Here is a 22336-nt window from a genome sequence, read left to right on the forward strand (position 1 = left end):
CATAAAAATAGCTTCTATGCGTTTTAATTGAAAACGAAATAAAGCTATCAAGCTTCCTATCACAGGGCAGTTAAAGTTAGTTAGTTTTGAAAGTTTCAAAATTTTATTTTGAGTTATCATTATTTTTTCCTGTTTACCTTTTGTTTGGTTTTTTGATATTTTTGTTTATTTTGACTATTATTTCCTCTCTTCCCTATCTATGGAAGTTTCTAGCTGCCCCATTATGAGTATGGTGATTGGAGCAGCAGAGGCTTGTGTTGAGGAAGCATCTTCTGATGGTGGTGGGGTGGTGGAGGAATCAGACAGTGAGAGTGAGAGCCTCATCAATAAATCCGCATTATTTTAATTTAATACTTGGTTGAATACCCTTTATTCAGCTCAACAGACACCAGTCTATCTCTATACGTCTCGACCAATGATTTGCAGATGCTGACTGGTATTTTATACCATTCTTCTTGGCACACCACCTTAAGATTCTCAATGTTTGTTGGGGACCTTTTCTTAATTTGAATCTTCAAATACCTGTCTCTTATACACATCTAGATGTGTATAAGAGACGAGTATAGACCTGTATTTTGCGTGTTTCAATTCAAGTTTAATTTAGCTAGTAAAAAAATGGCATCATTTATAAAAAAAAGTGGTCTTAGTTACCCCATTTTACGGTACTCATCTTGCCCTCTGGTCAATGCTGCTCATGATGATGACTCAGGCAAAGCCTCACTATTTTCTGAACATTTTTTACCTGCTGGTCTTTCCACTCCAACTGCTGAAGCAGGAGTCTCAGAAGTGATAAGTGATATATCCAGACTCAAGAATTATCACTGTGTTCCTTTCACAGTTGGTGAGTTTTCTCATGCTATTCGAGCACTGAAAAATACTGCTCCTGACCATGACTTGATTATGAACATTTTCTTTTCAAAAGCTTCACCATGGTGCAAGCAGGAATTGCTCTCTCTTTTTAACACAAGCTGGACCTCCGGATTTGTCCCTGAAACATGGAAACCTGGAATTGTTGTGCCTATACCAAAACCTGGAAAGGTTCCAGAACAGGTGACAGGGTATCGACCCATCACTCTCCTTCCTTGCATGGGAAAACTCATGGAGCGCATGGTTTTGCACCGCCTGCAGCATACATTGGAAAGCCAAAATGTGTTCTCTTCGCTCCACCTTGATTTTCGAAAAGGAAAAAGCACAATTGATGCTCTACACTTAATGAAGAATGCTATTACTTTAGCTCAACTTGCCCACGAGTATTGTCTGATTGTTTACCTGGATATTGAGGGAGCTTTTGATTGTGTTTGGCATGATGGACTGCTTTTTAAACTGCATAGTATTGGAGTGGGTGATCAGATGCTGGCATGGTTGTACAGCTACTTCTAAAATAGAACCGTGCAGGTGCAGGTTGGAGTTAATAAATCTGAGCCAAAGCCAGTAAAAGTTGGAGTCCACAAGTTGCTGTGCTTTCACCAACGCTTTTCAATGTGATGCTACATGATCTTCCTCTCTCTCCCCATGTGAAGCTTGTTGGTTATGCTGACAATATAACACTTTTTGTGAATGGGCATTCCCTAATTGAGGCAAGATGCTACATGCAGCGGTATCTTGATGAAATTGGTGAGTGGTGCACTCGCTGGCAGTTTAAGCTTAACCCAGCAAAGTGTTCTTACTTACTAGGTCTTCACGTCTCATTGTTCCATTCCAGCTGTATCACTTCGAGTCAATAACAGGAATATTCAATATGTTGTGCATCAGAAAGTGTTGGGATTTTATCTTGACTCCCCACGTCTCAACTTCAAAGAACATGTGAGACAAACTTGCATTGCTTGTCTCAAAAGGTTACAAGTGCTTCGAGTGCTAAGTTCAGTAAAGTGTGGCGCCTCGCACCAGCTATTGCGCAGAATGAATGTGGCATTCATTCGAAGCAGGATGGAATATGGCTCCACAATTTTAGGAAATGTCTCTAAATCTCTGTTAAAGCAACTAGAGACTGTGCAAAACTCAGCACTCAGATACATTTTGGGTGCTCATTGTACCACACCTGTCTTATCCTTGCAAGTTGAAAGCTTCATTCCTCCCTTGAAACTCAGATTTCTTTTCCTATTCATGAAGTGGGTGCATGTACTTGCCTGTGGGGGACCAAGTGGCATCTATGTTGGGATTCCTGGATCAGGAGATTCTTTTGGACTCTCCATTTATTGCAACAGCTTGTCAAAGTTTCCAGATGCTGAACCTTCCACCCTTGCAACGTGTTCCAACTTTGCTGCTATTGTGTTTTCCACCTCACGTGGATCTTTCTTCCAGCATCTGCCTGGACCTGCTGAGCCCTGATGCCAATTTGATGCCTCGTGAAATCACTGAGAATGGCTTTCAAGACTTTTGGAAGCAGAACTATCCTCAGCATAGGCAGATCTATACTGATGGATCACGTTCTGCTACTGGATCAGTGTCCGCTGGTCTTTACCTGCCATCTACCAACCTGGCTACTGGGTGGCTGCTGAATTCAGTGCACACCATACTGGGCGCTGAATTATTTGCTATACTCAAAGCCATGCAGCTTGCCATCACTGATGAAGCTCTGAAGGATAAGCCAATTCTGATCCTGACTGACTCACGAGCAGCACTGCAAATTCTTTCTTCACTGTCAGTTTGCTCCTATTGCTCAATCATTGCTCAAATTCATAAACTGATGCAAATCAACGGGCTCGATAGAGTGATGATGTGTTGGGTTCATGGTCATAGCAACATTCGTGGGAATGAAGTGGCTGACATAATAGCAAACCTCGCACATGCAAATGATCGCTCTGCCAGATCCAGTTTGTGCTTTGAGGAGTGGCTCTGTCTGTTAAAGAACAAATTCTTGAAATTTTGGTCACTCTGGTGGTCAGAGGAAGTGCAGTCTTCTGGAAGGGGAACCTTCAGACTGGGCTTGGGAGAGTCAGTAAATCATGTGGACTATGGACCACTACCTCGCTCAGTTGAATGTGCTGTGGCTTGTCTGCGGCTTGGTCATGCTGGTGTGAAAGCCCACTTGGCCCGCTTCAATTTGGCCAATTCCAGCATCTGCCCCACATGCAACACAGAAGACACAATTGAGCATTTCATTTTGCACTGTTTGCTATACATCAATCAGAGGAAGGAGTTTCGCACAAATCTGGAGAACCTTTCACTTCCTTGGAACCTCATCACAGCTCTGGGAGGGGGTGATATTCCTCAAAGAAGGAGAACTGCGACCATTCATTGCCTGGGACAATCCCTGCTAAGATGCAGCATGGTGAACACCCTATGAAAATTATCAGTGCCTAATTCCTTTGTTATTTTCTTCCACACAAAAACCTCTTTGTGAGAGCATGAAGGAAAATTCAAAATGATGTGAAGAGGCAGTTGAGTTGGAGTTTTCAAGAAAAATCAAGTTGTGCTCAGGCTGGGAGGTGTGACTGTTTCACACCCAAAGTCTTAAAATCAAATTAAAAAAAATATATATATATATAGATGACACATCACCAGATATCAGCCTCAGCCATACAGAGCAGCAGCTGAGCCATGCAGACTGGGTGCACCTCAGCAGACTCTGCTGTAGCCACCATTCTTCACTAGATGCCTACAAACACTGCTTGGACAACTATCACTGTGACCTGTACTCCCCAATGCCATACACTGCCCTGCCTTGCCAAGCGTATTCATATTAGTGCCATCATTTTTGCACCAATATTGATGGCAACAACCAACTTGATGTGAACTCAGGAACAAAAAAAAATTATTCTAAAAAAATAATTCATATTACTTCAGAGTTCAGACTATGGCACCTAAAATTTTAGATATTTCACTATGGACAGAACACTCAAGTACTGGTATCTATTTACTAACAAAATAATACCTTGTTGATGAATCAATTACCATTTATTGCTGGGAACAAATGATTGAAGTGAAATAACTGACATCAAACTTGTGTTCCAACTGGTTTCATTCTTGTTATACAGATACCATGTGCATGAACCTTGTTCCTGGTGCAGTAGCTGCATGAGCCCCTATTGCTTTTTTGCCTGTCTGGCATTTAGCTGATACAATTTCTTTGCTTCATACTTCACATGCTATGTTTCACAGATTGCTCTGCAGCATTAAATTTGAATTCTGTCTTATTTTGTACATCCTGTGGAATTATTAGCAATTTTTTGTTGCCTAACCCTCCTGGGTAGTACATTAACAGGCATACAAATCCTCTATGTTGCATTTTTAGCACATTTTCTCATTTATGTAAAAAAGGCGCTATTGTGCTCATCATGTCCGTCCGTCTGTCTGTCTGTCCATCCATCCATCCATCCATGACCACATTTTTGTCGACAAGAAAATGTGCTCTCTGTAACTCACTGCAGTGAGTACCGTACTGGGTTATAATTTTAGCGCATTTTCCCCATTTATGGAAAAAATGCACTATTGTGCTTGCCATATCCGTCTGTCTGTCCATCTCTGTCACTCACTGCAGTGAGTACTGAGTTATATTTTTTCCACTTAAGCTGGACTGTCTGGTGTGGCCTGTCACCAATTTTTGTACTTTTTGTGACTTGCTCACAGTGATGTAAGAACTGGCCCTTTGACCAGATCTTTTCAAAACAGTTGTTTGTTTCGAATAGCTACTAGACCCTACTGGGTTTGTATGGTGCTAGGCATTTCAAATCTGAAGATATACTTTCCCATCAGGGTTGGTGAGTTTTTGAATTTTTTAAGAAAATCAAGAAAATTAAAAATTTAGGATTTTTTATTTTTTAAAGATTTTTTTCTTTTTTTTTCAGCTTTTTTATCTTTTTAAAATATTATTTTTTTATGTGCAATGAGCCTACTAACAATAACAGTATATGGATGGCTAAATAGGGCAATTATTGCCTTCAAAAATGGCCAAGGTGGTGTTTACCACTTTGGGACTTTTGGGGAAACAATTATTGAAAAGTCTATTCATTAGCTTTGTAAAGTTTGTATGGAGCGAGGTAACAAGCTAAATATTGACCATTTAACTGGCTCCAATGTATAACAAAACTTCAGGAATGCAGATCTTCTAAACATTGAAAAGTCACATAACAGATAGGTAGCTGATAGCGCAGGGCACAACACTATATTCAATAGATCTACCAGTTTTTTGTGCTATAAATCTACCAGACTCTACCCTCTAAACACACTGACTAGTGCCTAGTGACTGAGTGACTGACTGCACTGTTCTCATTTGATTCGGACCAATTAACCAATACTAAACAAACTGAACGACAACCAAACAAACCTCAAATGACTAGAAATAAGACATGTTATGAGAAAAGCTAACACTGAAATAAACATGTACACAATTCAAACATTTTATTTCCATTTGCTTCATTTAATTATTTTATATATAGTTTTAAAATTGTAATTGTTTTATTTTTAGTTATGACTTCACATATTTAAAGATTGAAATTAAATATATTAATTGGAATACCATCAAGTGAGGTGACTTAGGCCACCGGGGGTGACTTCGGCCACCACTACATCAGAAACAAATGGTAGCAAAACCAAATAATAAACATTGGCCAAAGTTACCCCAGAGGCCAAAATCACCCCAGGCACTTTGGCCTACATTTATTATTTTGTTTTGCTGCCATTTGTTTCTGTTGTAGTGGTGGCCAAAGTCACCCCCATTAGCCAAAGTCACCCCACTTGACAGTACTCATATTAGAGTGGAAATTCTTTCTAAATTCTAAAGGCCTAAAAGGTCAATACAATCTCAACCAACCTTCCTTATATAAGCTAGATAACACATGTATGTAAATTGTATAATGTGATCAATATATAATAAATAGTCAAATAGTTGGTTAAAGACTACCGTACTTATAACCTTATAAGAATTAGCTAAGCTGCTAGCTATGTTATATATACAATGTATTGCAACACTTGATGCCTCTGTACCAAAAACATACAATTCAATGGAACGTACAATACACACTAAGATTAAAGGCAACAGGTTTATATTCCAATTTGTCATAGTACACTTATATCAAACCATGAATAATAATACCTCAAAATAAATTGAAGACTACTTACTACTCAATATATTGAAATATATAAAAAAATCAAGAAAATAAAAAAATCATGACTTTTTATAAAAAAGTGTTATTTAATCAGTTTGATTTACTCATTGCCAACCCTGTTTCCCATAGCTTCATCTAGTCTGTTCTTGAACAGTTGAACTTGTTCTTACTTGGTGTGTCAATGATGTCACTAGAGGAGCTGTTCCATATGTTGGTGGCTTGAAGCAAATAGAAGTGTTGTTACATGGATGAATTGCACCTCAGTTTTTGCAGTTTATAGCCATGGGTCTGTGGTCCCTACCCCTTGGTGTTGGTTCTTTTTTCAATTCTAGTCATCTTTCTGAGCTGCTTGTATAAACCATGAGTATACTTGAATACTACTTTAATGGGGTCACCAGAGGCTTGAAATCAAAAAGTGGCTTGGGGTAAAAAAAAGAGGCTTGGGGTCACTTCAATGGATAACAGAGGCTTGAAAGCTAAGAATCTTTTACAACTTCATTAGAAACTTGTGGCTCAGTTATGTCTAGAAAATGTATCATTCCTTTTGAAGGCTGCCCTGCAAAAGTGCTGTGGCTAACTTATTATTATTGATGGTTATTTTTTTTCAGTTGAATCATGTAACATGAAATATGAATGATGAAATCATGTCATGAATGACAACATTGACGTAGACTAGTAATAAGACTACTCTATTGTCAATGGCTCAATGCCAGTTGTCTTATGCAAGTTATGTTGCACGCCCCTAATATGAAAAATGTATTTTTTAAACAAAACTGACTCCAACATAAATCTAATGAGAGCAAACATTTTTGTGGAATCATGGGTATGCATATGATATGTGACTATGGAAATATCACCAGCTGCTTTGTTTATTAATTTTTTCCTTACAGATCTATCAGTATAATTTTTATTGGAGTGATGGCATCTCAATCAGCCCTTGGCCGGTGCTGTCATCTTGTAGGGCAAACATTTTTGAAGAATGTTAACATAAAAGGAGCAGCTAGCACCAACAGGTATTCACGAATTAATATTATTTTTGATAAAAATTTATTGATTTGTACAAATTGAAATTATTATTGATGTCATTCATGATAATTGAACAAAATGAAAATAAGATTCTTTGAAATATTTTTGAGGAATTGACTATCATTACATTAATAAAGGACTGATTTTTTGTGCCAAAAATTGTGAGAAGAATTTAGTGTTTCACGGGTGATATTTTATAAATATTGGGCTAAAATTTGCATTTTTTTAAATTTTCATGTAAGAAATTAGGCAAAGACTATAGAAAGTAGGTACTAGAAATATCAGTGAGCATGAGTGCTTCTGTCTCGTTCACTCATTCAACATTTTCCAGTTTAACTCTTTTGCATCTAGCTGTACATACCTATATGTTGCTTGTTATATGGGCAATTTTTTATATTTGAAGCCCATTTGTCCAATTGGACAAAAATATTGGCTTTAATTTACAGCTGGACCATACCAAGGTGGAGACTTTTTTCACCTGTCAGGTTATTTCCAATGAATAAATTCAGCCACGTGGTATGGCTGCAATGTAGCTTTTTACACTCGCAAGGTAGCTTGCCACTAAAGGGTTAAGCTGTCTTTGCATGAATGCTGAAAGGCTGGCTGCGTTTGAGATTAGGTTACAAGTTGATACAACTTCTTTAAGGACACAGATTTGTTGGACGATTCTAAAGTATTGGGCAATAGTCATTTAAACATTTCAGCAAAAATTTATCAAACGTAACACCTTAAAATGTTCATAATTCATGATCTTAATGGTAGGGCATATGTTTTCATAGAATTGGATAAGTGCTGGTCATGTGTCCAAAATTTATTTGTGTATATTGTGTGAAGACAAGTTAGAGTGCAATTGTATATTTGTGCATTGCAACAAGTAAGCAATGCTGGGATCAGGGGCCATATTATCAAAACTTTGTAAGTACGCAAAATTGACTTATGAGTGGCGTAAGTGCTGATATGATGACGTAACTCTAGCAGTGGTATTGTCAAAACATTTGCGTGGGAAGCTACGTAACGTAACTGTACGCCTGCTCGGAGATGTTGTAAGTGGAGTTCGGCACAAGTTTAGAGTGTCTGCTGAAGCAATAGGAAACTATTGATTTACTAGCAAGCAGCAACACAGTGAATTGTGATAGAATTTTATCAATGATGCAACACATAATATGTGATCGTGCTAAACGGTGCTTTTGGGATAAAAATGTCACTTGCCTTTTGTGCTATAATTTCCAAGCAAATTTTTATATTCATATTTAAGAGTTTTATGATCATTCACTTGAACAATATCCTAATGCCTTTTTGATTCAAAGTTATATTGAGGTTTACAAGAACCATTTTCTAGTTCTCCGTAAACAAATTTATTTCTTAATATGACAGTCGCAACTCCAGCTCACAAAATTTTCTAAATTCTTGGCCTTCTAAAAAATTATTCTAATTTTGAATGGGAATAATGCATTTATTTGCAATTATTGCAAGAAATTTTGGTTAATGATCACAACAATAAGTGTATTGCTATTTGCATAACCTCTCACTCATTTATCCAAATAAACCGTAGTCAGGCACCGCAAATGGGTGTCTGACACCACACATCCTGCTTTTGTCCAAGTGCACTGCGTACTGGTCCAGAGGAGCTTACTGGAGCTATAGGAAGAGCAAATCCAAGCCTATGATTGGTCAGTTAGCCAGATGGTTTTGATAATACCGGTACGCTTTTAGCTAGTCTTGCATACGAAAGTTTTGATAAGGCCAAAATTAGGGTGTACTTACGTACATAACAGATAGGTAACTTTTTTTGTCGTAAGCACAAAAAGTTACAAAGTTTTGATAATCCAGCCCCAGGATCAGAACTATAGAAACATATGGTCACTCTTTCAATTAATTAAGAAAATGATGTCTGGTAATAAATTTAGCCCAGAGGGTATGTATATATACCATCCCAAAAAAATTGTATATAAGTAACATGAATTTTTTAAGTGGTAGTGAAATATAAGTTTGATAAGCAAGATTTATCAAATGAACTCAATGTTTGTAAATTATGTAAGTTCTTTCTTAAGACATTATTGGTAGAAAAAGGGCTCAAGTGCAATGAATATTTTAGTTAGATTAGAATGTCTGCAAGTGAATTGCTTTTCAGGGCATTCCTGACTTGTTCATCTGACAATGGCCCAGAGTTCCGGATGCCTGAGCACATTCCTCGCTCTCCTACTGATATTCTCAAGGTATGTATATATATTCTGTCAAATGGGGTAATAAGGGATGGTTTTGAGCATTTTTTGGTAATAACTTCATACCATGAAAAATTTCAGAAACGTCCTTGGGCTCATTAGCCTCATTTTAAAACTCTTTGTGAGGGCTATCAAATGGCATCTCTAAAAAAATCCATATGCTATATGTAAGGTGCCAGACGCAAAATGTAAGCATCCTGAATTACCTGTGGGAATGGGGTAATCTGAGAGACACTTGAAATAAAACTCAATTTTAAAATGTTTGAAGCATGCAAAGTGTACTCATCCATTACTAACAGTACTCTGAAGGCCTCGTCTTTTATTGTAGAAAGTTTGAAGCATGCAAAGTGTACTCATCCATTACTAACAGTACTCTGAAGTCCTACTCTTTCATTGTAGGTGATGTAGATGTAGAATAAATGATATTTTCTGTGATTTTTACTTGTTTTTCATTTATTAATATGATATCACCATATTCATCCATTACCATACCGGTATTATTGATGTGATATTACCGTATCCATGAACATGCCATTGAGTATTGACAACTACCTTGTCCACTGCAAGCTTCATATCAGCAGCCATGTAGCATTTCTTCTGTATATGTAAGCTTACAGGATGGCTTGTAATTTCACATTATTTTGATCAAATTACCTCAGTGAATTCACTATAAAAAAGATCATAAAAAACATACCTGAAACAGGAAGGAATGTTTTAGTAACATCATTTGTCTGGAGAAATAAATCATAGAAGAAATTTTTTTGCTGAGCGAGGTAAATGTAATCAAAATTCTATGTTGTTAATCAATTTTTTTTTAATTGGTGCCTTTGCTAACTGAGGTTTAACTGTAAATGCGTTTTTAGGGGTGTCCCTTATTACACCATCCTGTGGAAATGGCTGCCATTTTTTCAATGAGAGACGCAAATTTTGTCGATCATGTTTTCAAGCCATCACTTGTGTGCAACTTTTATGTTAAGTAAAATTTTTTAATCCAGTGAATATTTTCTTTGCTACAGACCTTAGCAGAGGTTCTTTTCCAAAATATTGCTTTTCAAACTTTTTTTCAGGAATTTTTCAGACATATATTAAGTGTATGATTTCTTAACTAACTTCACACTACATACCGTAGATAGTAAAAATGTTGAACTTTACACCATTATTTTTAGTTTTGCAATATTTTGATTTGTTTAGCTGCTAAAACATTTCTACGAAATGTGTGGTGACTGTCCCGATTTACCCTGCCGCTGCCCGTCCCTTATTACCCCATTTGATGGTAGTAACAAATTTGTTATTCACTCTTTGGTATCCCTAACATGTTCTAGGATCTAGTTTTAATCAAAAAGAACTAGAACCATTGCATCATGTTGAGGGTTTTAGAATCTATATAGCTACTAGCAACTGTTAGTTTGCTAGACAAGTTCTCAACAGAGTTGCAGTATTGGGGGGACAATGATGTTTTTCTCACAATTGAGGAAGCTAAGGCAAAGAAACAATTCTGGGAACTTTTATTTTTAAGTTTAACCAAAAAGTTTTGAAGGGCATTCAAGGTTGTTCAGATGAAGAGTTATCGTGAGATGAAGATTAAAGTGTCTTTCAAACGTTTGAAATGATCCGTTTTGTCTGCCGGATTCTCCTGCTGAATTTAATGCAAATTGCTTCAATAATTGAAGGCCCATAGCAGATGATCTGTTGAAAAACAGGATAACAAAAGGGTTATGTAAAAAATAGTGAAGATAAGCAGGCCAATTGCTGGATTGGGATAACTGGATACTGTGGAAGAAATGGATTTAAATTGAGAATAAACACACTTGGCACTGAAAAAAATATCTAAATATTGACAACAGATAACCAAGATAAATTCATCAATGATCTGCCACCCTGAGTTTTTATTGCCTACCGTAGTTGAAGACTTTTTTAATGAAGAATTATTGTGGGAATTAGTGGAAATCTGTTAAAGGGGTGGGAAATTAGACTGGAAAAATAGACAGAATGGTAAGAGGTTTAATTGCTTATGAAAATTAGAAATAGAATTAATCTTAAGGTTTAATGATAGTGAACTTTGCAGGTACAGTATAAATACACTACACTACCAGAGCAAAGAATTAATTGATTGATTGAACTAGTGTTTAAATCTAAGCATTAAATTTAAATTTAACTACTCAAACTAACTCCAACTTCCCAACAGAATAAGCAATTGAATTTAAAGGAGCAAAAGGACCAAAACAAAATTTAAATGACATCCTCATAAACTAAGGAATAAAGAAATAGGTTTCAAGAACAATATAAGGAACACTTGAATGTTGGGGTGCAGAAAAATTTGCTAAACTGTTTATGAATGGCGATAGCAGGTGATACATTTAAGAGATTTATGATTAAATTCCAGTTTGACTTGCAATTGCATAAAGAATTTGAATTTGGTTATCACTTGCAGCAAATGTTTGAACCATGTGATTCTGACTCTTGTTGACTCCTGAGGCCTTCTACAGAATTGCTGACTTTGAATAACTACATATCAGTATTCTACAAATGAAATCAGAAAAATTGAATAAATGAAGGCAACCTAGAATCTATGTACAAATTCATGATGAGAAATGAAGAATTTCTCACAGGATGGGGCAGAGCAGAGTAGGTATTCAACTTATTATTCCATTGTCTGAAAAAAGCTAATGTTAATGCCACTTGATTTGCCACAGTACTTATATTGCCGGCACTCTGTACAAATGATCTATTTTCTCTGCAGAACTGAATCACAAATTCCCAGCAAGATTGAAACAGATTCATAGTTATTACTTGTTAATGAAACCCTACAATTTGTTGTTCCGACCAGGCTTGTATGATATTTATTGAGGAGCCGTGAGTTTAATGGTCACTTCTGTGTGGCAACTCACCTATCTTTCAGTCAAGCACTGGGGAGGTGCTTCTGCTTCTGAGGGTTATTTTATGTAAATGATATTCTGATCATTCATTTGCAGTTTGTCATGTCATCCTATTTATATGGTTTCTATTTAGATTTTTTCTGTTAATCACAATGTGGAATATATATTCAAAATATGTTACTTGTTTTGTGAATAAAAATCAATAGGCAATTTAGGACTTTGAATGATCTCTTTGAACTGTTTACATACAGCATTTGCATTGGGAAATATCTTTTGTACAGGCTCTTGACAGCACAATAAGCAGAGACAAGACAGGACCTCACTACCGTTACCATGATGACCCGTACCTTATCCCTGTCTTTTGTTCAGGCTCTTGACAGCACAATAAGCAGAGACAAGACAGGACCCCACTACCGTTACCATGACGACCCGTACCTTATCCCTATCACGCCCATGGACCGAAGAGTGTATGCTCTAGCTCGGGAGAGTGGCAGGAAAGCTGCTGCATGGATCAGAGACCAACACCCACACCTCTTTCTTAGTAACACATCAGATGCCCCCGCTGTTGAGGTAAAACTCTAAATATAATTGATATTAGCTTTATGGATTTTTAATTAATAGTGAATTTGATTGTTATTTCTTACTACTGCTGTTATTTTTTTAGATGTGAGCAATGGGTGTGAAACATGTAATTTTTGACCATTTCTATTGATAGAATGGCAGATATGCTGGAATGTGGTGCAAATTAAAACAATTATGCTGTTAAGAGAAGGATGCTTAATCAATGTACAATATGTATATGAGCCAACTAAATATTTTTATCTTTAATTTGCTTTGACATCTATCCATTTATATTTCTTCATGGGGACAAAAAAAGTGTCAAAATTTCCATTTTCCCAAAATTACAATTCTGTCATCAGTGCTAGCAGGTTAGGAGAGTTGAGGTCACGTCTGAATATCAAAATCCAGGCACTGCCACATCCTGCCTTGCTGATAAGAGCCATATGCTCAGCAGTGCTGATAAGAGCCATGTGCTCAGCAGTGCTGATAAGAGCCACGTGCTCAGCAGTGCTGATAAGAGCCATTTTTATGTTTCAATAGGTTAATCAATTTATCATGGAATGTTTCCACGTAATTATTTTCCCCAGAAATTTTTACCTATTGAAGAATACTCCGAAGAGTCGGAAGTGAGTGAAGAAATCCTACAGAAGCTCATTGCGTCCTGCAAGGTGGTGGACGCAGCGACTGTGTACAGATTGTGTTCTTCTAAGGGGATAGGTAATTACTTTCTTTTCATCCTGTTGCTCTTTGTTTTATGATTGGAAATTAACTAAAGACTGCCAAATATATCATTTGAGAATCATTTTCTTTTGCAATAATAAGAGATGAGTGAAAATTTTAGCTGTTCATGATATTCATGGCTCTTTTTTGGTGCTGTTAATGGAAAATTTGTTGTAAGCTTTCATGGGCTAATCAAAAGATGTAAAGAAGCTGCATTTGTCTCTATAAATTTGTTCATTCTTTCAATACCTGTTGGATAGGAATTTTTTTTGCAAGTATGTATTGTCAAATTACAACTAGTGAAGAATTGAGAATTTGATAGTTGAAAATACCAAGGAATTTAAAAGCAAAGAAAACGCCACGAAAATTCACCATATTGATATTGAAAACTAGTTGAAAACACTTTTCAATATCGATATGGTTTATTTCCTTGGCGTTTTCTTTACTTTTAAATTCCTTGTGAACTTGCGATATAAGCAGACTAATAATATAAGTACTTGAAGATACCATTGCTGCAATTATTCACCATGGAAGAGGATGTTAGTCCCACGCTATGACGTTAGCTGAGCGCACACTCAAAATAACGAGTGGGTCATGTTATTCTAATGGTGAAACACTTTTTGCACGTAGCACTGATACACCCTTCTGCCAGGCGGCGAACTGGGTCAGAGTGACCCGCACGTGGCCAAAAGTGCATTGCTATTTTGACTCAAGTTTTGCTCACTTCTCGGAGTTTATTCCTGCATACAAGTTTGTCAATTTATTAATGACGTGGCATAACATTGCTTGTACAAGTGACCTCGTACGTATAGCATTACGCTGCGTGTATTACAAGTGACCTCGTACCTATAACATTGCGCTGCTTGTATTACAAGTGACCTCGTACGTATAACATTGCGCTGCGTGTATTACAAGTGACCTTGTACGTATAACATTGCGCTGCTTGTATTACAAGTGACCTCGTACCTATAACATTGCGCTGCTTGTATTACAAGTGACCTCGTACCTATAACATTGCGCTGCTTGTATTACAAGTGACCCTGTCTCTTATACACATCTAGATGTGTATAAGAGACAGGAACCTGGGCGAACCAACCCAACCTGCGAGTTGGCGTTAGGTTGTGATCTCTCGATGTGGCAATGTATCTCCAGATTTATGGACAAAGAAGACGAAAATGTTACCCGTTGCAGTGCAACGGGTAACATTTTCGTCTTCTTTACCCGTTGCAGTGGGCATTTACCCGTTGATTTTAGGCATTCGCGTGCTTTACCCGTTGATTTTAGGCATTTTTAGCGCGATTTTTGGGTCGGAAAAAAATCGGTTTTCCGATGCCGACCGCCAAAAATGGATTTCAGATTCGTAATCTACACCCCAAAAAACATATAATTCAAAAAAAAAAACACCCTTTTTTTTGGATGTAGTTAATCTGCAATAATACCATTAAATTTTAGGTACTGGAAAAAGAAAATAAATGGAATTTGTATAGCGGAACCTACAAATAAACTAGTATATATTGGGTTATTGTCCTTTTTTGGCCTTTTTTGTTCTTGGATTTTTCTTATTTTAGGCAACCTGAATTATGCACCACTTTGTCCGGTAGAAATACATTTCATGGTACCCATATGTACCACTTTGGAGTCATCGTGTTAAGAAGGCATTTAGAATGCCACCCTGTCACCCAAATTGCTTTGGGCCACCTGCCAACAAGCTCAAACCTATCACAGATTGTGTAGAACAGTAAAAGTTATGTCTTGTATGACTTTATGACGTAGCACTGTGACGCGCTCTTGCATCTGTCTGAACTTGATAAAAACTTAGTACTCTAACTACTCTTGAGACACCACTAAAATGGCATTTTGGGTTCTCAACTTAGTCCTCTTGAGACACAACAAAAGTGGCATTTTGAGCCTTCATCTGATTCACTTTAGCTGCTCTAGCCTATTAAGCAGCCCTGGTAGAATTTGGGAGGGTTAATATATGAACATGTGTACATATATAACATAGGTACCTACCGTAAAATGGGGTAACTTTGACCACTTTTTTTTCAAAACGATGCCATTTTTTTACTAGATAAGTTAAACTTAAATTGAAACATGCAAAATACAGGTCTATACTCTAGCTTTACTCACCATAAATTGCTGGCTCCTGCTGCTCATAGTTTTGATGCAATTTTAAAAAAGTGATGGTCTTTGTTACCCCAGCTCCTGGGGTTTCTTTGACCGGGTGGTAAAATCAATTTTATTTTTTGGTAAAATAACTCCAGGTTGTGGTGCATTGTAGTAGAACTCTTCTAATTACATATGCAAAAGACAGATTTTAGGAAAGTGTCATAGTTTGCAAATGGGGGGCGCTGCCGCCCAATTGGCAAAATGTGACCACCTAATGGCAGCCGTGACATATAACATTGCGCTGCTTGTATTACAAGTGACCTCGTACCTATAACATTGCGCTGCTTGTATTACAAGTGACCTCGTACCTATAACATTGCGCTGCTTGTATTACAAGTGACCTCGTACGTATAGCATTGCGCTGCTTGTATTACAAGTGACCTCGTACGTACAGAGCTGAGCGCCACCACCAAGCAGTCGCTGCTGGAGCTCATGTGTTACTACAACGAAGAGGAGGCCGTTGCTGAGGACTGGGTTGAGGAGAGAAGCTTTGCTCAAGTTGCCAGGCCTGGACGAGACATGATAAACACGTGGAAGTATGCCTGTGTAAAAAGCTGTTATCTATACTATGTTATTATAATACTCTGAAATGAACATTTCTATTGTTTTTTTTTTCTCTGAAAATGGTCTCTTAGTGGCAGATGTGTGAGATACTAGAGAGGTTTTTTATCTATTGGTCATAGTCCTTGAATTTGTTCACTGCTAAATATTCTCATTAATAATGCTTCCCTTGCTTACGCTCGGCAATCGTCCTCTCGCTGATAGTTGGCAGGATGTTCATGAATGCTTGTGAATATTGTTTAATTTTAACCCGAGACACACAATAGTATTGTGCTGTTTTATAAACATAAATTTCCCGTATGAGTAAACATTTTAATATCTCATCACGTTGTTCTATGGACAATAATTGAAGAACGGAGCAAGCATTTAAAACCTTATTTTTCTATAAATTTTTGTCTAATGGCTTGGAAATTGATGGCGCTGTGAATTATCTTGTTAGAGTTGGCCATACAAGTCCCGACTGCTGTTTTCGCGGCCTGTGTTGCTTGAATGTTCAATACTTTGAACTTACATTACTATTAGATTGCACTTGCCATGTAATGTATCTCCATCATCAATATGTAAAAAACCCACATTTTAACTTGGGGGAAATTTTTCATATGAACTCATATAGGAAATTTCCAAGAAAGTTTGGTAGTAAGAAAAATTGTAAAAAATAGTAAGAATTTAGTTAGAATTTAGAATTTAATTGTTTAGTAGTAAGAAAAATTGTAAATTTTATTAAGAAAAATTGGAACTGAATTTTTCTAAAGTGTCACATGAGAAGACCGAGATTATTGACGTTGATGTTGACAGATTATTTATTAAGATTATTGACGTTGACAGAAGCGGTGGCTTGGCAGACGAGTTGTTCTTGTCTCTGGACGAGCCGTCAACGGCTGCCTACTGCGCGCTCATCAGGGGGCTCTCTAAGCACAATAACGTCAGCACTCTAACCCTAGTTCTCTAGCACTCTTTTGCTCTCTAAGCACAACAACGTCAGCACTCTAACCCTAGTTCTCTAGCACTCTTTTGATTCACCTAAGCCCTTTATTTCACCTAAGCCCTTTATTTCACCTAAGCCCTTTATTTCACCCTAAGCCCTTTATTTCACCTAAGCCCTTTATTTCAAGTGTTGTACATCAACTAATCACCTTATTACGTACAATATATGCCATTAGAGTGCACACTGAATGAACTATTAACCTCAATGTCCCTCCACCAGTCAGAGGAGGCTTGGTCGCGGTATCAGGAGGCGCAGACGGCGGGGCTGCCCCTGGATACGGCCACCTTCAACAGCCTCCTGCTCACCATCCCCCTCAGGCACGACGGATACGAGGAGCGCGTCAACATCCTCATGGTGTGTGCCTCATGTCATGCTTTTTCTCTTAATATTGTCAGGCTGTTTACCTACCTAATTTTTTGTGTGTAGCTGGGACATAAGATACGGTAATTTTGCTAGAATTTTTGCATGTAAAAACAATTATACTACTGATTTTTGAAACTTATTTCTTGTCAAATGGTTAGTACAGTTTGCACTTACCTGGGCAATGCTTCTAAAATAATTTTGTGTCAAGCGAATTCAAATTTAAATGAATGAATAACTGAAGCATTATGGCTGTTTGAATGTGCTTAACCTACGATAAAATGGATGTATATGGAAGCTAAGTAGGTGGTTTATTGTAATCCAGGGTCTACTGAAGACAATGGCGTCCAAGGGGCTGCGTCCCAACCAGCAGACGCTGGACAACAGCCTGCAGGTGCTGAGCATGACGGCAGGCTACAGGAAGACCAAGGAACTCAGCCTGCAGCTGCTGCAGGAGATGAGGCTGCTCGGCATTAAGCCTTCTCTCACCTCCTACTTCTTCCTCGTCAGCATACACTACCGTCAGCGTCAGTACCTTCCCTCGTGCTGACCTGTACTGTAAGCCTTCTCTCACCTCCTACTTCTTCCTCGTCAGCATACACTACCGTCAGCGTCAGTACCTTCCCTCGTGCTGATCTGTATTGTAAGCCTTCTCTCACCTCCTACTTCTTCCTCGTCAGCATACACTACCGTCAGCGTCAGTACCTTCCCTCGTGCTGATCTGTATTGTCCTCTTAATGTCAGCCATCTGTATTGTCCTCTTAATGTCAGCCATCTGTATTGTTCTCTCAATGTCAGCCATCTGTATTGTTCTCTCAATGTCAGCCATCTGTATTGTTCTCTCAATGTCAGCCCTCCCTCAATTCTCGTAGCTTCGGAATGAGTGATTTAGTCTCACCTTCATTTGCATTTCTGTGAATGCGGTCTTTCATAAATGAGTATTTTCATTCATTGTTATTACTAAGTGTATGAACTGCACATTTAAAATTTAGGCAAAAAGAATTACCTATTTGTATTCTCTTAGAAATTTGACCCTAACTCAATGAAATGAAGCCATTATTATGTGGCAGATGACGATATTTTAGAAAATTATCCCCAAAATGAAGCCATTATCATGTGACAGGTGACGATAATGGCAGTAGCCTCGTCTACGCGGTGTTGGAGGAAATTATTATATTATAAATTATTATATTATTATATTATAAATTAATAATTATAAATGCTTAGTAAATTATCCCTAAAATGAAGCCATTATTATGTGATAGATGACGATATTTTAGAAAATTATCCCCAAAATGAAGCCATTATTATGTGGCAGGTGACGATAATGGCAGTAGCCTCATCTACTCGGTGTTGGAGGAGCTAGAGAAAATTGAGGGCGACCTTCCGCTGCTGGACCCGCGCGACACCATGTTCTTCCTACAGGCCATTGACGTGTGCTGTAACAAGCTACAGGTGACGTGTGCTGTAACAAGCTGCAGGTGACGTGCTGTAACAAGCTACAGGTGGCGTGTGCTGTAACAAGCTACAGGTGACGTGTGCTGTAACAAGCTACAGGGGATGTAACAAGCTGCAGGTGACGTGCTGTAACAAGCTACAGGTGACGTGCTGTAACAAGCTACAGGTGACGTGTGCTGTAACAAGCTACAGGGGATGTAACAAGCTGCAGGTGACGTGCTGTAACAAGCTGCAGGTGACGTGTGCTGTAACAAGCTGCAGGTGACGTGCTGTAACAAGCTGCAGGTGACGTGTGCTGTAACAAGCTGCAGGTGACGTGCTGTAACAAGCTACAGGTGACGTGCTGTAACAAGCTACAGGTGACTTGCTGTAACAAGCAGCAGGTGACGTGTGCTGTAACAAGCTACAGGGGACGTGTGCTGTAACAAGCTACAGGTGACGTGTGCTGTAACAAGCTACAGGTGACGTGTGCTGTAACAAGCTACAGGTGACGTGTGCTGTAACAATGAAGTTTAATTGATGCCATTCATTTACCGCCTACAAACTCAGCTCACAACTGATTATTTTTTATTAATTATTATTATTAATATTATTATTATTACTATTATTATCATTATTATTATTATTATTATTATTATTATGTTATTATGTGCAGAGTCTGGCGGCCGCCCAAAGGTTGCATGCGCTGCTCGAGCGCGGCAAGAACCAGCGGCTGCTGGGCAACAACTCTAAAGAAGTCATTTATTAGTGAGTACTTTCATTACTTTTTTTCTATTAACATTTTTTTGTAATTGTCATATATTAGTGAAGTCATTTATTAGCGAGTACCTACATTACGTTTTTCTATTGATATTTTTTTATAATTGTTCATATAAAGATATTGGTTATAATTTAGACTCTAACTCTAGAACACATTTCGACAACTCTAAAGAAGTCATTTATTAGTGAGTACTTTCATTACTTTTTTCTATTAATATTATACATACAAGTCGCGTTTATAGAAACTTGTTGTTTTTTTATCATAATTGTTTATAGGAAGATATTGGTTAGAATTTAGCTTACATTCTTAGTGTTCGTGAAGAAGTAGCTCCAATTCTACAGTTAATAATTATTGGTAACAAGTGCAACATTGTTTCTTAGTCCTGTACAGCATCTGCAAGCAACGCTTGCATAAGTACAGGGGCTAGACAAAATAACGTGTGTTGTCTGCCTGAGAAAATAACACAAAATACAGTGGGTGCAAAATGTATCTGACGCAAGGGAAAAACTCTGTTTAATTAAAGTCCATCCAACAAAATAACATAAAAAATATAACTCAGTACTCACTGCAGTGAATGACAGAGAGCGCATTTTCTCGTTGACGAAAACTTGAGGTCACGGACGGACAGATAGACGGACATGACGAGCATAATAGTGCATTTTTTCCATAAATTAGAAAATGCGCTAAAAACACTATTCTAATGTAAATGTACATAGGAAATACATATCAAAACAGCAATATCATTTAATGTTGACTTGATAATTGCAATTTTGTAAAAGTTAAGATTCAAAATGACCAAGTTTTTCCTGTGTGTTGGATACTTTTTGCACCCATTGTATATTTTAGTATGGTCAAGTTCAACGTTTAGCTGCAATTACAGCATCAATTCTCCAAGGTAACGATTCTTGCAAATTGTGAATTGTTTCCAAAGGAATTTTAACCCATTGTTTAGTTGAACTCTCTCCAGCTCTTTTAAAGACGATGAATCAACTTCTGGTTTGCATCTCTAAAATCGACCATGAATGCTCGATAATATTCAGGCCTGGTGATTGTGGTGGCCAAATGAGATGCTCAACTTCATTAAAATGTTCCTCGTGCCATTTTTTCAACAATTCACGCTGTATAGATCCGGCATTGTCAACTTGAACGGGATTAAAATGACTTTTTTGGCTGTCTCCAAATGTAAACTCGGCCATAGGTTGAAAATAAGGTAAAAGATGATTCGTCAGAGAAGATCACATTTTTCCACTGCTTGATGGACAGGTTCCGTAAGTTTTTGGACCACCCTAAACGCTTTGAAGCATTTGTATTTGAAACCAAAAGTTTTCTAATTGCAGCTCTACCATAGAATCTGTGCAGCTCTCGCGGACAGTCTTTAAGGAAACTGGTTTCTGCAGGTGTCCATTGAGGTCTGTTGGTGTCCATTGAGGTCTGTTGGTGTCCATTGGGGTCTGCAGTAATTTTAACAGCTGTTGTCCTTCTACTGTCCCTCACAATTCGATTTAGGTACCGACGGTCTCTTTCAGACAACTTTGCCTTCGGCCAGACCTGTGCTTTGCTGAAGACGTTTTTCCTTTTCTTTCAAAAGCGGTCATTGCTTTTGAGACAGTACCTGTAAACACGTCAAGCATTCGGGAATTTTCTGTCACACTAGCGCCTGCCATACGGGCACCAACAATTTGATCACTTTGAAAATCAGAGAGATTAGCCGTTCATAGGTCATAGGTTAGGTTATAAACACAATAGTATGCTAAAAATATCTGTGTAAGGATAAAAAAATCAATTAGCAGCAACAATAAACTATAAAACATAAAAATCTGTCACGTTTTCAATGTTTATAACATGTTAAAATGTCAGGTTATTATTCTACCTAACCTCTGTACTATAACTTGTGACAAATATTTGAGCAGATCGGCATCTGAGCTGCTCTTTAGTTGATGCTTGGCTATAGTTATAGGCAGTCTCTTAGCCCTCGTCTAACACCAATTGTCCTCTTGTCCGGCAGTCTCTTAGCCCTCGTCTAACACCCATTGCCCTCTTGTCCGGCAGTCTCTTAGCCCTCGTCTAACACCATTTGCCCTCTTGTCCGGCAGTCTCTTAGCCCTCGTCTAACACCAATTGCCCTCTTGTCCGGCAGTCTCTTAGCCCTCGTCTAACACCCATTGCCCTCTTGTCCGGCAGTCTCTTAGCCCTCGTCTAACACCAATTGCCCTCTTGTCCGGCAGTCTCTTAGCCCTCGTCTAACACCAATTGCCCTCTTGTCCGGCAGTCTCTTAGCCCTCGTCTAACACCTGTCTCTTATACACATCTAGATGTGTATAAGAGACAGATGTTATTATAATACTCTGAAATGAACATTTCTATTGTTTTTTTTTTCTCTGAAAATGGTCTCTTAGTGGCAGATGTGTGAGATACTAGAGAGGTTTTTTATCTATTGGTCATAGTCCTTGAATTTGTTCACTGCTAAATATTCTCATTAATAATGCTTCCCTTGCTTACGCTCGGCAATCGTCCTCTCGCTGATAGTTGGCAGGATGTTCATGAATGCTTGTGAATATTGTTTAATTTTAACCCGAGACACACAATAGTAT

At 38.0% G+C, this 22336-nt stretch overlaps 1 protein-coding gene across 1 annotated transcript; it reads left to right on the plus strand.

Moving 5' to 3' along the window:
• Positions 1-6903: 6903 nt before the first annotated feature.
• Positions 6904-19733, plus strand: LOC108680939 (protein PTCD3 homolog, mitochondrial-like). The gene is given in 11 exon segments (XM_047881260.1): positions 6904-7060; positions 9205-9289; positions 12453-12741; positions 13320-13449; positions 16016-16157; positions 17008-17104; positions 17387-17521; positions 17853-18067; positions 18070-18224; positions 18846-18982; positions 19641-19733. Coding segments are annotated over 9 exon segments (1338 nt in total). The 5' UTR covers positions 6904-7060; positions 9205-9289; positions 12453-12507.
• Positions 19734-22336: the final 2603 nt, after the last annotated feature.

Source organism: Hyalella azteca, unplaced genomic scaffold, assembly GCF_000764305.2.
Source record: "Hyalella azteca isolate HAZT.00-mixed unplaced genomic scaffold, Hazt_2.0.2 contig7447, whole genome shotgun sequence".
Taxonomy (NCBI): domain Eukaryota; kingdom Metazoa; phylum Arthropoda; class Malacostraca; order Amphipoda; family Hyalellidae; genus Hyalella; species Hyalella azteca.